Source organism: Seriola aureovittata, chromosome 13 (assembly GCF_021018895.1).
Source record: "Seriola aureovittata isolate HTS-2021-v1 ecotype China chromosome 13, ASM2101889v1, whole genome shotgun sequence".
Lineage (NCBI taxonomy): Eukaryota > Metazoa > Chordata > Actinopteri > Carangiformes > Carangidae > Seriola > Seriola aureovittata.
This window is the reverse complement of record NC_079376.1, coordinates 22,500,001-22,515,995: the sequence shown is the minus strand read 5'-3', so window position 1 is coordinate 22,515,995 and position 15,995 is coordinate 22,500,001. Positions and strand designations below refer to the sequence as shown.

Genomic DNA, 15,995 nt, shown 5'->3' with positions numbered 1-15,995 from the left:
GTCCCGGCGGCCAGACATTCCATATATGCTGTACATTTCCTCCCAGCAACAACTCAACTCAATATGGAAATAGGAAAAACAGACTACAACCTCTAAATGCAGCTTGCTTTTGCTTGGGATGTTGGTACCATTTTTTTTTTCTTTCTTTCTCTAATAGACCTTCCACATTTCCCTTAAGCGAAGCCAATACTCCATGGCAGCTCAGACCAACACAAACACCCCGTCCTAATCTCCCAGGCTTCCTCATTTGAAGGAACTGTGAAGCCTCCTTTCCCGTGTGGAAGCGTCGCCTATCCTGGTTGAGAGGCTGTCGTCTGAACTGTAAATCCTTCGCATTGTGTCGAAAGCGCAGTGCTGAAAGTTCAAGCACCAGCCCTTCGAATTTCCACCTGCGGAATTTGGTTACGGGTGCCCGCTTAGGGTTTGTGTAAGTCAGATGGTTTATGGATGGAAAACAGACACCGCAGCGCTTGTGAATTTGTTTCTAGAGGCCGGTCTTTGAAACAGCAAGATCAGTAGCGATATGAAAAGGCATAAGACAAACATTATTTCTGCAACATTCAAAGTAATTCATTCCTTTCAATGGCTTTTGTTTGAAGGTTGGTGAACCAGAGGCAAAACTCATTAATACAGTCATAGGGCCGTGTCTTTTCTTTGATGTCCTTTTCTCTTTTTTTTTTTTTTTTTGCATTGTGAACAAGATAGTATCCATTTCCACCACATTAAAGACTCTCTCTCCAGTCGGCTGGAAATCCTCAAACATTCACGTGCGCCGGGGGGAGTCGAGCAGAGTGACACTGCTAAAAGATTCAGCGTGTTTCGGAGGGCATTAGCAAAAGTTGAGGACTCGCACACAGCCTACATGCACACTCTCTGCTGCCGTCAGCGCTCTCAGGGCTTTTCATATTTTATCGACCATTACGGATGCATGAACTGCTCTCTCAGGATTAGAGGGAGCGCGAGGGAGAGTTAGTGAGCGACGCTCGGCCTTTTATCGCCTCGGCCCCGCCGCTGACTGGCAGCTCAACGGCCTCCTCATTAGGATAGGGACAGAGAGACAGAGAGATGAGGGTCTGTAAAGCTGCTTAAATTCAACTATCTGATCTTTTTGATGGGATTATCATCATGTAGTATTTACCGTAGAGCAGTTACAGTGTCTGAGGGACAAAACTCAGGGAGAATTCAGGAGGAGAGGCTGCTGTTCGTCTTGCTCCTTCGCTGGAAGTCCCCACACTGTGTGTCAAATGGCTCTATTGTATTTGTGCCAGTGACACACTTTCTGGGCTTATGATGTGTAAGCATATCTTCTTTTCACAGCGCCTCAATTCAGTGCAGCATTACTGCAGGCTATTTAAAAAAAAAAAAAGAAGAAGAAAAAATGCTGGTCACGTCACAGGACTGTCCCTATCTGTGCTGCTATAACTGTCCCAGAAGAGCATTCCAGACATTACCCAGAAGCCCTCTGTCCTCTATGCTGCAGCTGTTGACCTCTCACCCATGCAAGATTAATAGCTTAACAATGCACAGGACTGCTCTGATCCATGTGCTGACATTGATCGACATATTCAGACCTTGGTGCAAAGAGCGAGAGGCCAAACAATGGCAAGCTGGCAAACTGAGAACTGCTGAGCTAACCAGTGAGAGTTGTTGTTAACATAAGTGTGCATGGAAACTAATTGGTAAGTAGCGCTGGGTCGGTGTTTTTGTTTCATTTAAAGGATCCATATTATACAAAGGTAGATGTCCATGTATTGTTTGATTATAAAGCAGGTTCTATATTAATACTGTGAAAGTACCAAAGTGAAATGCAAACAGCCTGTATTCAGATACTGAACCTTAAAACCAGCCGTCAGGACTTCTGTAACTTTGTGATGTCACAACAAAGCAGTAACTGCCCTCAGCCACGCCCCAAGCGCCGCCCACCTGGACCCAACCATCCAACCTTGCAGGATTTGGTTTCTCTGAGTGTTTACCTGAAATCTGCTATTGTTTTTATCAGATCACTCAGAAAACAGAAGAGAGGCTCAGAGGCTTCTCTCCCCTCCGCTACTATAGATCCAGAGAGAAGCCTGAGGGAGGAGGTTCTTAAATTCAAAAATATATCTCCTTATGGATCAACACTTCAAATAAAACAATGGGCAAGTGTGGAGCTTTAAAAGTTTGCTCATCACCCAGAAGAGCTGGAGCTTCTCAAGCTTGTGTGTTCTGATGGAAACAGTTTATTCCCTCAAAAAGACAAGATTCTCCGGCGATTGAGGAACAAGAAATCTTTGGGAAGTCCAGCATCTCTTCCCTCCTGAGAGTCATTGTAACCAGCTCTGAGGTTGTACTTGTGCCAAAAAATTTTTTTTTCCACACATATAATAACACGTCTGTAGTTAGACTGGGAGCTCGTGACTCTGGCGCGACCCTCCCATATGAAATAAAAAAACGATTTGACACGGCAGGGTAGTGCTTTGGGGTTTGAGAGAAAGGGATGCCAAGTATTGGATTTCATTCCGAGCCCTGTTAATATGTGGGAATGTCGGGGCCTGTGGAATGTGGCATGGCCGACTTTCTTCTCATTCCCAGTATTAATAGCGTAGTTATCCCAGTGATCTGGTCTATTTGATGAGCGGAGATGTGACTTGTCGTGGAGATGCGCCTGTCGGCCGGTGGGAAAAGTGGGTCAACAGTGCTTCTGATGCGAGTCGCCCCCACTCGATACAACCTCCCTCCTGAGTCAACATTAACATCTTTTAATATTAAGGTCCGATGCAGCAACTGGTGGACTCTCCCTGCGCAACATGTGGATGACCTTCTGAATGCAGCTGCTGCTGTGCATGCTGAAGCCTTTAGAGAAAAGAAAAAAAAAAAAGATGTGAAGTGAGGTGGAACAGAAGTGCACTCTTAAAAAAGCATGAGGACAGTGTCTCACAAACAGACCCAGTCAGGCCTCCAAAATGTTTGTCTGCAAACTTGTGCTAATCCCTCGGTGGCTTCAGTTGTTCTTGCAACTCATGTCTGTGGTCCGTGGCTCGTACAAAGGGGTTTCAACATGTTTATAATAGTTTGCTTCAAACTTTAACTGTGCATGGATGGAGCTTTTTGATCAAAGCAAAAAAAAAAAAAAAAAAAACCCAATATAAAAGCACAGTTGTAACAACCCCCTGGTACTTCATATGGTCTATGCCATTATGAATGTTCCTCACACCAGGAAATGTCTTTCTTAATGAATCAAACTAAATGAAATGGCTATTAATGACATCCCCGGAGGATTGGAAACATCCCACCACCCCCTCCTCTTTTTTCCAGTGGTTTAGTCGAGGCATTTCCTCTTTATGGGTGAGGTGGGTTTCTGTGCCTCATGGCCCCATTAAAACCAATAGTGCCTTATGTGTTTGTTTTGAATGAAGCTATAAGCCAGTGAGACCTCTGAGAATTCTCCAGCGTTGGCCGCGAAGGAGCTGTCAGATTAAAAGTTTATGATGTGACGTGAGGGACTGCCGTGTCTAGTGGGTTGAGATCTCTGACTTCTCGCTGTGTGTACACAACGTCTTTCCCAGCTTCAGCAGCTTGTCTTGCACTGGTGGAATAACAATAGATAGTAGAAGGATATGGAAAAGCACTGAACGACCTTTGACTCGCTCATGTGCGAGTCCAGTAACCACAATGCAAATGTGGGGCAACTTCATGTAATTACACTGTCCTTGCGTTTGCTGTCTGTTTGTAAACCTGTGATGTGATTGCATTTGCCTCGGAGACAGTCTGGAAATATTTAAGCAACAGTATTAACCATGAGCTATTAAAGTAATTAATAATAATTGTCGTTGTGGTCAATTTAAATGGAGGTACTTTGACTTACTCATTTCTTCCTTATGCTATGCACAGCTCTGGCTCTATACTGTACGACAGGCTAACGGAGCCAGCTCAGCCGCACCTCCTTAACATTGTTCTGCTGCTTTTGTTTCAAGCTTGTTACACACTGCGACGAGGAGCTCTTATGTGCACGAAGTTCATTCTCATGTTGTTTTGTTTTCCTGGAGCTCGGGCTCGTGACTCACACACAGTTTTGTCCCTGACTATGTCCTGGAGACACCCACTGAATGCGTGCTCAACAGTTGAACAACTTTTCATCTCTTTCATCTTCACAGCCCCCCCCCCTCTCTATCTGATGGCGGGACGGCAAGGAAGTGATTGAGGGGGGAACATAAGCAAAGGAACGAGGGAGGATTGGAGGAATGGTAGAAAAGAGTGGGGGTGTTAAGGGAAGGGTGGGTTTGGCTCTTTTCCTGGAAGATGCACGTAGGCATAAAAGCACAGACAGCCCTTATCAGTAACTGCCTTAAACCCCTCCGAGCCTGAGCATGCTTCCCATGAATTTGGTTTTGGTAACTGCTTATCTCTATATTACTCACCCATAACTCAGACATTTATTTCGTATTATATATATTGCAGAAACTGAATTCATTCTCCTATTGCTCATCTAATTTGTTTTCCGTAGCAATCAAAGAGGCCATGAATATTTTTGAGAGCGACCATGCTGTCATAGTTAAAAATAACTGTCCCCTTGAAGATCAGATGTACATAGTCTCCAGCGCTCGTGGAGGAAATTTAACATTGCACGGCACTTAAAGAACGAGCACCTCCCTGCATTGATCTATACCCATTCAGCCCCCCCACCCAACCCCCCACCCTGCAGAATTGTCCAAATGTCCGCACAAGAAATGCACTTTGACCACGTTGGGGCGGCAGGTGGTTTCTCAGGAAATCCCGAGCAGAATGTGTGTGTTTGACAACGAGCGCAGGAATGCAACGCATGCAAATCTACCGTGAAATAATGGCAGTTTCCTCCGCTGTCGGCTCTGCTCATTTGTCAGTTAAGGGCCGTAACTGGCTGCTAACCGCGGAGACCTGCGCTGGGGTAGATGGGTAATGTCATACCTTAGGAATGCATTGTCGCGGCGGATGTGGTGGTGCGCTGTGCCGTACTGTGTGTTTTTCTTATGCACAGTGCATTTCTGGTGTTGAGTTGATCGTGGATTGGACCGGTCTATTAGTCATGCCAGTTGTTTCAGATCAATCACATATTGTCATTTCTTCACGTAAATGTTGTAAACTGAACACCCACGGTGCTGAAGCACATGTAACCGAGGAAGTGATGCATGAATAAAATCACTTTAATTGTGTGTGTATGTACTTGTAAGACTATGCATTGTGAGAACCAGTTTCAAATTTAGACCTTGGGCGTGAGGACATTTTGGCCGGTCCTCACCCCCCTTACCTTTAGGTGAAGGTGAGGGTAAAGGGCCTCACAAATATGGAAGTACAAAAGTGTATGTGTATATGTGTGTGTGATTTGCACTAATTTAACTGATTAGCGCCACAGCTTGGCCTCTGACCCTTACAGAGTAAGATGTATGATGTGTACACGGGCCTCCCCCAAGGAAGAAGCATGACTGTGGGTGGGCCACAGCTCCTATGGGATCCATGAGAGAATGAGTTTTCAGTGTCCCAGGTGATTTGGCTTCGAGCCAGTGGCTTTTTCGGGGGGGGGGGGGGGGATTGAGGGGTAGGACCATTAGTCATTGGACAGACAGGCAGACAGTAGGAAGGGGAGGGTAGGGGCACGTTGGAGAGGGCATGTCTGGGGCAACAGTATCCAAAGGGTGGCATGGTTCCAATGTGTCCAATGGCTGGGTTGAAAAGTTACTTCATGTCAAATTAATGAGTGTGAGTAGTTCACTTCCACGTCAAAGGACACATGCGATTTTTACATACCAGTACACAACCGTGACTACCCGCAAATACAGGGCCGTGCTGATATGTGCCAAAACAACACAATTAAGTTCATGTCGGCGTCTCCATGTGACTCTAGAGCTTCAGTGCCCAGATATCCTGCACCAGGACCTCTGTAAATGCACACAGGAAGCTCCTGTTTGCAAGAGCTGAAGTTTTTTTTTTTTTTTTTGGTGTAAAAGACAGTTGGGATTTTATTTTTAAGTTCTGATTTTCATCTGCTGTGGGTGCCTGTTTCAGTTTGAGGAAAGAGTGTAAATCTACAAAATCTCCAGTAGAAATAACGGGATGTTAGGTAGGAATAGTTCATTAAATCCTTACAATTTTCTTTATATCAGATAAGTATTTAATCCTACTTATGACTTGGGATTTTTCCAACAAAAGCCACTCAGTGAATTACATTGTGAAAATTACCTTTATGTAACAGTCTTCATTGTTACTGGTGGACTCGGCCTTTCCTGTTATGGGACTCCCAAGTGTGTATGTGCAGGCTGTATGTACAGCTCTGTGTTAACATGCCGGATGACTCTCGTCTTTATTATAGCAATAGTGAATAAATCTTCGAAGCCCACAGCTGTTTAAGCCATGTTTGAGATCCTCCCTGGTAGATGATACAAGTCATTTTGAATGGCGCTCTCCAAATCACAGAGGAGTGAAATCTTAAGGATTACTGTATAGTTGCCTGCTACTTTTTACCGACACTGGTGTTGGCTCAACCCTCACCGGCTGAATGCCAAGAGTTGGCCAAAACAATGCCAATCCCTAAATCTGCTCTCAATTTGGCATCATGTTCCTGCCTGTGCCAGGGTAGCACTGCTCCCCCATCTCTGGTGCCAGGTTCTTATGTAAGCCTGCCTCCATGACCCAGCACCCTGGAGGAATGGTCCTCATTTGTGGGATCCAGAAACAATAAAAAATGTGTGCCTCTGATCTTTTATCCAGTTGCCTCTCTTGCCTGATCTGCATGTTATTTGTTTCCACCATTTTTATTGTCGCGTCTTGTTTTTCTTCCTACACCAGAGTCTTGACTTCCATTCTTCCCCTCTCTGTATCCAGCTGGCGTCAGTTGATCAAAAAAAAAAAAAAAAGAAAGAGCTGGAATCCATTCATCCATCCATGTAATACAAAAGACGATGCCAAGAGTGCTTCCATAGTGTAAAAGAAAGGGGCAGGTAGGTGGATAGAGGAGAAGAAGGTGAGCAAGATGCATTTTGATGCAGGATAACACTGCAGCCGCTGCAGTTTGAGGAGAGAGAAGGAGGGCAACGTGCAGAATGAAAACGGAAAGGACAGGCAGTGGGTGAATGATGCAGCTTTTTTTGATTTGGTCGGTGTGTGAGTGTTTGAGTGTGTGTGTGTTTGTGTGTATTCAGGAGGGATGGGACAAATCAGGAGAATGATTTTGTATGTGGCACTGTGTTGTGTGGCAGATGTTGGGGAGAGAGTTGAAATTACACAGGCACAGATGTTTGAGAGACTTATCGGCGCATCGCTATGCTATTCTTCTATTTTATTCCTCTGTCTCTCTCCTACACACACACACACACACACACACACACACACACACACACACACACACACACACACATGCACACCAGCAGCAGCAGCCTGTCTCTCCTCACTGCCGCCCCCTCCTCCTCCTCCACTGACCTACTTCCCGGCGCTGGGGATGAGGCGATGAGGTAGTGGGCTGAATGAGAAGTGGCAGCAGTATCTCCCTTTATCCCTGCCTCCCTCCCTTGCCTCCTTCTCATCTCTGTCTCTCCTTCTCTGCTCGGCTGCTCTCCAGACCTTCCAAACACAGAGCAGCCAGCAGGCTCCTCTCTCTGCTTCAGGGCTCTCTCTGTGTGAGTATGAAAAATACTGCATGGGTGCATGTGCTTACATCTGAATCTTGAGTGGGTGTGTCTGAATTTTTTGAAACGTGTGAACATGTGACTGTGTGGCTGTGCACACACAATACAGTGTGTGTGTTGCAACTGTATGTAAGCAGGCAACAATCTAAATGTGTGTGTTTGCAGAGATTCTCGTCTATAAGGATCATGAGTTAGCGGTGATGTCTACCAACCTCTCCCTGCATCTCCCATCTCATAGCACTAGCCTATAGAGAGCCAGGAACTTAAAGTCTTTCAGTGACAGCTCCTTTTCCTGTGACTTATAACACAACCACACATACGTGCACATGTTCAGGTTTCCAACAGACTTGGGCCGATATTCAATGATATTAAATATCGCGATATTTCATGCCATGTGTGATATTAAATAAAACCAGCATGTTCCTTTTACATCTGGAGAATATGATTTTTAGGCCGGTGCATCTCTGTAGCACCGGTCTTCATTTATAGTTTGTTGCTACACATTTGACCTTTTTATCAGAAAAATTGCAGCTGCTGCGATTTGGATATTACACTTGGACATAATGCGGTTCAGCCCTAATTACATTGTACCTTGGCATGCGACAGATAAAACTTGAAAATGGCAGCATCACTCATACCTGAAACAAAAAATACAATAATATAATTATGTATAATAAAACATAATTTTATATTATTATTATTATTATTATTTGAATAATAATAATATATATTGTGATATATGAGCTGGATTGTATGGAGATATAAAATGGCCCAACCCTAGTTTCCCTGATGCTAGACCAGCACCTTTGCAGCGGTCTCATTTACACAGTGTATGTTGTTTCTTTAAGGTACATTAACCAAAATGTAAAAGCGGTAGTTTGTTATTGTAACATGTTGGATCCAACAACACTTTATCCATCCACCCAGTACTTCTGTGTAGGATTTTCGTCTGTAGTTCTACTGTAATTGCCAGATATGCTGGGCGCAGGTTTTTTGATTTGTTCTCTTTATATTTGTGACTGCACTAAACCTCGCACCCTCTGTGATGAAGAAGGCTTCAAGAAGCTGCACACAGTCACTGCGCCAGGCTATTATCAGCCAAGAAATATCTCCTGCACTTAAATACAAAACAAAAGTTGTCATGTCGTGTGTTAGTTCATGAGCTTTTGTATTTTTTTTTGCCCCTGCATCCAGTCTTCATGCTGAGGTTAACTATGTCCTGGCTCCATCTTTGTATCTTTCTAGCAAAATGTGCAATTACAATGTCTGCACCGGGGAAACTATGAGCGTAGAGAGGGAAGGAACAGAGGAGTAGGAAACCGGGGACAGAGGATGGTACTCTGCAAGAAGTGACAAGGAAAAATGACAGATGTTAGTGTCAGAGGGGGGTTGATGAAGGGAATGTCTCTCCGTTCACCCTGAAAGAGGAATAATGGGAGATGACAGTAAGTCAGGGAGAGAGGGAGGGAGAGAGAGTGGTGAAGTGATGGGAGATAAGAGTGGCACATATGGCAGCGGGTTTGGTGACTCCACCATACAGAGAGTGATAAATGTTACAAATGCACACAGGCAGTGATGTTCTCGCTTCCTTATATTTCCCTGTAAATACAATAGATACAGTATTCCAGTGTGTACATAGTGTATTTGGATTCCTTGGCCTACTTTCCACGGGCATGGACTGGAAGCAGGCCAGCAGAACTGCTGTTGAGTGAGGACTGGCCGCACGTGGGGCTCTGTGGGAGAGTGAAGATAGAAGCAGACACACACACACATGCATATATATATATATACACACACACACACACACACACACACACACACACACACACACACAGAGAGACACTGGACAGGAGGTTTAGGTTGTGATTTCTGCTGAATAGCTTTAAAACCCCTACAGAGAGGCCTCTTTTCCATTAGGCTCCACCAGCTGTCCACAGGAACATTAACTAACTCGCCACCATAAAGATTTGGCACCGGCTCATACTTTATCTTCTCGTAATAAAACGATGAAAAGTTATCACTGCTAATTTCAAGTGTAAGTGTATGGAAAAAATTCCATGATTTATGTCCCTGAAGGAGTTTTTTTTATTTTTTATTCTGTCATCTCATTGTTTTAAAATGTTCTACTGTTTCTTTTTTTCCCACTGACTCACCACAGTGAATGCTCATCTATGCCTGTGTTGTCCACAAGTTCAGTTTTGGTCAGCATGCTGTGCTTAGTCACATCTGGCTTGATACGAGTCGATGCAGCATCTCTGCAGCGTGTTGAACACAGCTACCCCGTGCACAATATTGTAGCAACCCCGTACGGTTTAAGCTATAGTCTCCCGTCTGGCTGTCAGTCGTCAGGATGGCGTGGTCAGAGTGAAAGTGCGTGCTGGTAACAGGTGGAGACAGGGGGTGAATGCGGGACAGTTTTGTGTGTGTTGCTGAAATTTACCTGGTGTTAAGACGGTCGCTGAGTCTCTGCCCAGTTTGTGTAGTCACACCTGCCGAGCTGTGCCTTTGTGTTACCGGAATAAACCGAGTGGTTCCAGAAGTTAACTCCGTCCTCTGCCTCGTCTGTGGGCGCTACAGTATCTGAGATGGTTAGCTCCATGCCTCTGTCTGCAGACTGAACGCAAAACCACACGAGACGTCAACACAACATGTTGTTGGCAAGACGGCAGATTGTGTGAAGACAACGGGAGCTGGACAAAAAATACTGTCTTAAGCACATACATTATTATAATATGTATCAATTTACTGTGATAAACTATCATTTTTCCATCCATCCATCCATCCATCCATATTCTGCTTATCTGTGTCTGGGCCAAGCTCCCCTGACCTCCCTCTCCCCCGACCACTTCCTCCAGCTCTTTGCCAGTAGATGACAGTGCCTCTCTGTCGGGACTGAGAGTGAGCTGCTGTCTCACCCGCGGGTTGTTGCTCATGTTAGTGTCAGAGCCTCCGGGTGAGACGGTCCTGTTTTTAGAACTTATTCAGCAGTCAGATGATTTATGTGAGCGTGGACATCCTTCCTCAGTGTTACAACCAAGCACGTATATGAAATGCAGCAATGTAGCCAACAGGAAGTACTATAGTACTAACAGTAACCATCCTCAAAAAGTTGGATGAAGGTTGTCGGACCGTCCGACACATAATTATATCACAAGAACAAGTCAGTGAGAAGCAAGTACCACTAAAACACATTATAAACTGCAACTATGGGGTGAACATTTTTCAAGTTACATGCCCATATATATATATATATATATATATATATCATAACTCTAATACAAGACATGGGGGGCCGAACTGAAAAGAGATTGTGTTTCTGTCCCTCCTCCCTCACTATGAACTCACTGGCAGTTTGTGAGGCTCTGGATGGGAAAAATATCATGTCGACACTCTTTGTAATCTGTGATGTGTATTGTACCTTCAGGGTAGTTGCTGTAAAAGAAATGGGACACTTTCGCTATGCACAGGGAACGGGGGATAAATGTAGGTTCACAGGCCATTTTTGACTGTGAGCCCTGTAGCAGGTTCATTCCACCCTGCTGCTGTGGGGGGGGGGGGGGGGGGGGGCTTTCAGGGATTGTCACCTCGTCTATCATAACACACACACACAGTATCAAATGTACAGCACGCATAGGCACACATATACAAGATGCCACACATGCTATAATTGACACCACAGCACACTGATGCAATGACTATGAAACAGCCCCCCCCCCCCTTGTATTTGAAGGTGATTATACAGAATAATTTAAGATACAATAATCGTCAGAAATTAAGTCCGCCGATGAATGCACAGGCATTCCTCCTGTTCAAAAATACCAAAGAAAAACTTTTCATTTAAAATGGCCTCCGGGTGATTTGTCGCTGTGCTTCTCCTGCCTTGAGAGGGACGGCAGATTCAAGGAAGCGGAAAAAGTAAATGAGCATAAGACGAAAAGGGCAAAATGGAAATGTGGTGTTTTCTCTTTTCATTTTTTCCCCTTTAAGCTCCTGTTGAGGGCCCAGCGCATTCATAAAGAATTTACCATCCGGCTATTTTTAGACGGCGCAGTGAGAACTCCTACGCTGAGCGAACGTGTGAGGGAGTGATGGCGGAGAGCTCTGCTCAGTGGAGATGTAGTAGATTGTGGCTTCTTGTGGAAACTGGAGTCAGAGTTTCACAGCCGTATTAAACGGACGGGTGCTGTTACTTAATGCTTCGTTTTGGTTATGTACAAATATCAACAAAGGCATAAAATTTTTATATTTGCTGTGTTTAAATCTGCCTGTGTTGGTCTTGGTTCTGTGTTTCTTCTTGGAAACTTCATGCACGTTTCACATAAACGGCTCCAGAATTGATTTCTTGGTGGAATATTTCTGCTGGATGTGCACGTCCACGGTATTTGCATAACAGGCTTGAAGGCTATTCATTCACAAATGCAGCAAACTTTTGCATAAAGAGGAGTTTTTTGCGACTGTGTGAGCCGTTGTGGGTGTGTGCTCACATTGTGCAAGTGTGTGTATGCCTGATAGGACACAATATGGTGTAAAGAGTGTATTATTCATACAGTGAAGACCACCCATATCCTTTTTGCAGCATTGAGGAAATCCTCTGCGGGCGTCTTGGGCCCATTCACTCCTCTGCTCCTGTTGTCGTGGGTGTCATTCATTACTGTCCATACACACACATACTGTATATATATATATATATATATATATATATATATACATACACACACACACACACACACACACACAGTGTCTGCTACCATTGAAGGAGTGCTGGGGCAGCTCTCAGAGCATGTCTGCACAAACAACACACGCAGACACACACTGCATCGGCACCATTGTACCTCATGGACAAGAGGTTTCTTTGTCGAGGTCGATGTCGAGCCGAGGAACTGATGGCCGGCCCTGTTGGCCTCTGTGCTCCACCCTCATCTCGGCCCTGGCATATGCTCACATAGACACAGAAAATGAAAGGTGCTACTTGCTTCTTGTTGACGTTAGTGTCCTCTGTATTGGTACTGTATATCGGCCCTGACTGGTGAAGTATTTCTGCAGTCTGCCTTCCAGGCATTGCTTCCTAATCACTCTGTATTTCCAGTACTGTAATGTCTTCTTGCTTGTATTCTCTCTTGATGAGGATTCTTCAGGCAGCATTTTTCCGTTGTTTGGCCACAGTGGCTGTTGCTGCTCATGTATCTTCCTGTATTTTTTCCAAACAAGCTGGGGCTGCTGGAAACATAAATTGCTTTGCTTCCTGTACACTACAAATAATTCTTTCCAAGGAAACATCGAGCAGATCCTGGGCGTGTAGATCGGCCGTGTCTCTGTCATGCGTTGCGACATTAAACAGGCCTGTCTGGATGTATTAAAGTCATTGCCAGTCATTCTTAAGGCCAGCTTGTCGTTGTCTCTGTGTAACCTTCTCTCTCTCTCTCTCTCTCTCTCTGTTCCAGATCATGCCCCCTAGATAGCAGCCTCATCCTCCTCTCCACTCCCCCTCCCTGCCCTTGGCCCCTTCCTCTACCTTCCTGGTCCAGCGCCACCTCCGCCACCTGTGTCACCACAGCCGCCATGCCCCCCAGGAAGAGGACGCGGCCGGGCCTGGGCTTCCTGTGCTGTTTCGGCAGCAGCGAGCCCCCGGAGATCAACCTGAAGGACAGCGTGCCCCTGCAGCTGCTAGAGTTCAGTGCCCCCATGCCGCCCGCCGAGGAGCTGCATGCGCGTTTCTCCGAACTGGTGGTGAGTACACACGCGGCGATCTTAATACGCACTTGAGAAAGCTAGTTCTAGACTTTACACAAAACATTTTGCAATTTGGTTTGTTATTAATTATTATTTCATTAGATATTTCATTCAGTTATTTCGGTAACAGTAAGCGATCAGCTAGCAGTTAGCTCTTGTTTCCTGTGTGAGCTACAGAGTAGCTAATTTGTCTACTGGGAAATTGTTTGCAAAATACCCAGCGATATCTCTAAGGCTGGAACTTATAGCAGCACGTTTCCAGGATGTTGAACACAAATAGAGAAACAGCTGGATTACCTCCATATCTACCTGTTACCATCCACTGAAATATTGAATGTAATGCATGTTCTGTGCTGTTGTGAATTTTGCGCTAAGGACAGAACAGAAATAATTCTCAATAAGTGAAAGCATTAGAGAAATATATGAAGTTGGCTCCAAACAGCCCAGCTCTTTGTTGCTCATTGTCCCGACCAAACAAGATTAGGGACAGGAATTGGAAGGGATTGGGTCGTGCGGAAGGCGTCTTGGATGGTTGGATGAGGCCATGCCCCGAACTCCACCACAACCAACAACACTCCATTCAAACAAATCCAGAAGCTCATCTTTCCCAATACATGCAGCCCACCCTGTTTCCTACAGCTCCCGTCTCGTGCACAGATCACACTTGTTAGCAAAGGTTGTCGGTCTGTGGCGGTGCCAAACAAGCATGGCTGTGCTGGCATGTGCCCATGGTGTGGAGAGGGATCAGGGCACAGCTGCTGTCAGACTGGAGAAAGTCTGCTGTGGGTTTCAGCTGCCATGCAAGCTGGCTCTGGCTTTGCTGGAAGAACAGGGCTTTGCTGTTTCTGTCTCTTTGTTTCCTCAGTTCCTGTCTCTTGGTCTGTTTCGGTCCTGGCTGTCTCCAGCTCAGTATTTCTGTCGCTCTCCCTCAACCTCAGATTTCCTGCTTCTCTCCCTCGGCCTCCGTCTCCCTCTCTCAACAATGTGTTCAGCAGCATTAGTACAGGGCTGCCTCTGGCGCTGTCGAGTCTTAGTCTTGGGGAATGCTAAACTCCGCTGGCTGCAGGATATATCACTCCTCCAAATGTCAAAATCAATTCAGGACATTAAGTGAAATTCCATTTGTGGTAGGAAATAATTCAGTGTTATCAAGGCAGATGTTTTCCCAGTGGTGATCCTTCCCCCTTTTTCCTGCTAATTGACCTGAGTTGAACCTAAATTCTCTGTTAAAACTCCTTAATAACCACTAGTAATGCACAAACCATTAAATCTCAGTGGTTACAGTATATTCATTGGCTTGATTAGAGAAAATTAAAAGTTATCACTGTTGCAATCAAACATTGATTGCCTCAATCAGTATCCCTGGACAGGACTGCCCTCTCAGCTGTATGATAACTGTGGCTTAGCTCTGAAGGACCAGCAGGTTGCTACCTGACACACTAGATGCCCTATGTGGCCTGAAAAAAAAAGGCCTCCATGAACGGGGGGGTTTTGATGTGCAGAAAACCTTCTGAAAAGCAAGCAGAGACGTGTATTGCAGGAGGGGTAAAACAGAAACATGCTTATCATATGGGAGCGCTTAGCCGAATTACAGCAGTCCTCACGGTTGAGAGGACTGATTGACCCACAGCTTATTTTGGGGGTAAATATCTGAGCTTACGATGAAACTGACACAGATGCATGAGCTGAGGAAGAAGCAGAGCAGCAGGATTCGTCCCAGATTTCAAAACCTCTTGACTTGCAGCTTTTCGACCCTGGAGAGAAAGAGGATTTGGCATTTTCTCATTGGATCTGGGCCCTTCCACATGTTGTGAATAGATCATTCTTAAGATGGTTGTTGGACGGCTACATCTCATGGTGTCGTTCACTGGCTTAGATATTTTGTCTTTGGGGGTAACGGCTGTGTTGGGCTCTGGTTCATCTTGTCGCTGCTCTGCTGCAGAATTTCAGCATTGAATGTAACTCTCAAAGGTTAAAATCTCATGCTAGAAAGTTTTTTAAAAAGGAAAAAATGATGCTCCAGTGAGAGGATCACTCAACCTGTGACAGTTTGATTCATATCTGCTATGATTGGATGACCGGTGCACAAACTGCTTCTACCTAACGATGGTCATCTGGCCAAGCCATCGGTCCTCCACATCTGTTTTACTGATCCTGCAGCCGACATGCTGACACATTTGACCAGTCGTCCAAGATTCTGTACAATCAGACCTCGAGCAGTCACTTAGTCTGTACACACTGCTTGTAACACAAGCAGAGAGTCGACGTAGGGAGGCGAAGACCTGTGCCGCAGGGGAGGAAATAAAGAAAAATAGGAAATAACATAACATAGTGCATATCCATGGAAACGGGAGATGGGGGTTTTTGTTATGAAAGCCTTTCCTGAGAAGGAGAAGGAGACTTAATGGAGCCTCCGGTGTGGGAGCGACAGATCTGGGCCAAACGGAGGAGTAAACCACCTCCACGTGTCCTCGCGTCCATAATGGGGTCTTCAACTGTGTCTAGAGATTGCACAGGGCACACTCCTCCACGTAAACTGTGTGTGTGGAGGGGAAGACTCAGAGCTGCCTCGCCTCAGGAATATCATAGACTGAAAATCCTCAGCTGTAACTTGTCTAATGTGCCGTGGCC

The 15,995-nt window shown here is 45.3% G+C and overlaps 1 protein-coding gene across 8 annotated transcripts in view; it reads left to right on the top strand.

Moving 5' to 3' along the window:
- daam2 (dishevelled associated activator of morphogenesis 2) overlaps positions 1–15,995 on the top strand; it is a 98,749-nt gene that overhangs the window by 26,311 nt on the left and 56,443 nt on the right. For all 8 annotated transcript variants that reach the window (XM_056392808.1, XM_056392809.1, XM_056392806.1 and 5 more), the window contains exon 2: positions 13,076–13,361. In XM_056392808.1, coding sequence (XP_056248783.1) covers positions 13,194–13,361 — 168 coding nt within the window. In that variant the 5' untranslated portion in view covers positions 13,076–13,193. The remainder of the gene's footprint in view (positions 1–13,075; positions 13,362–15,995) is intronic.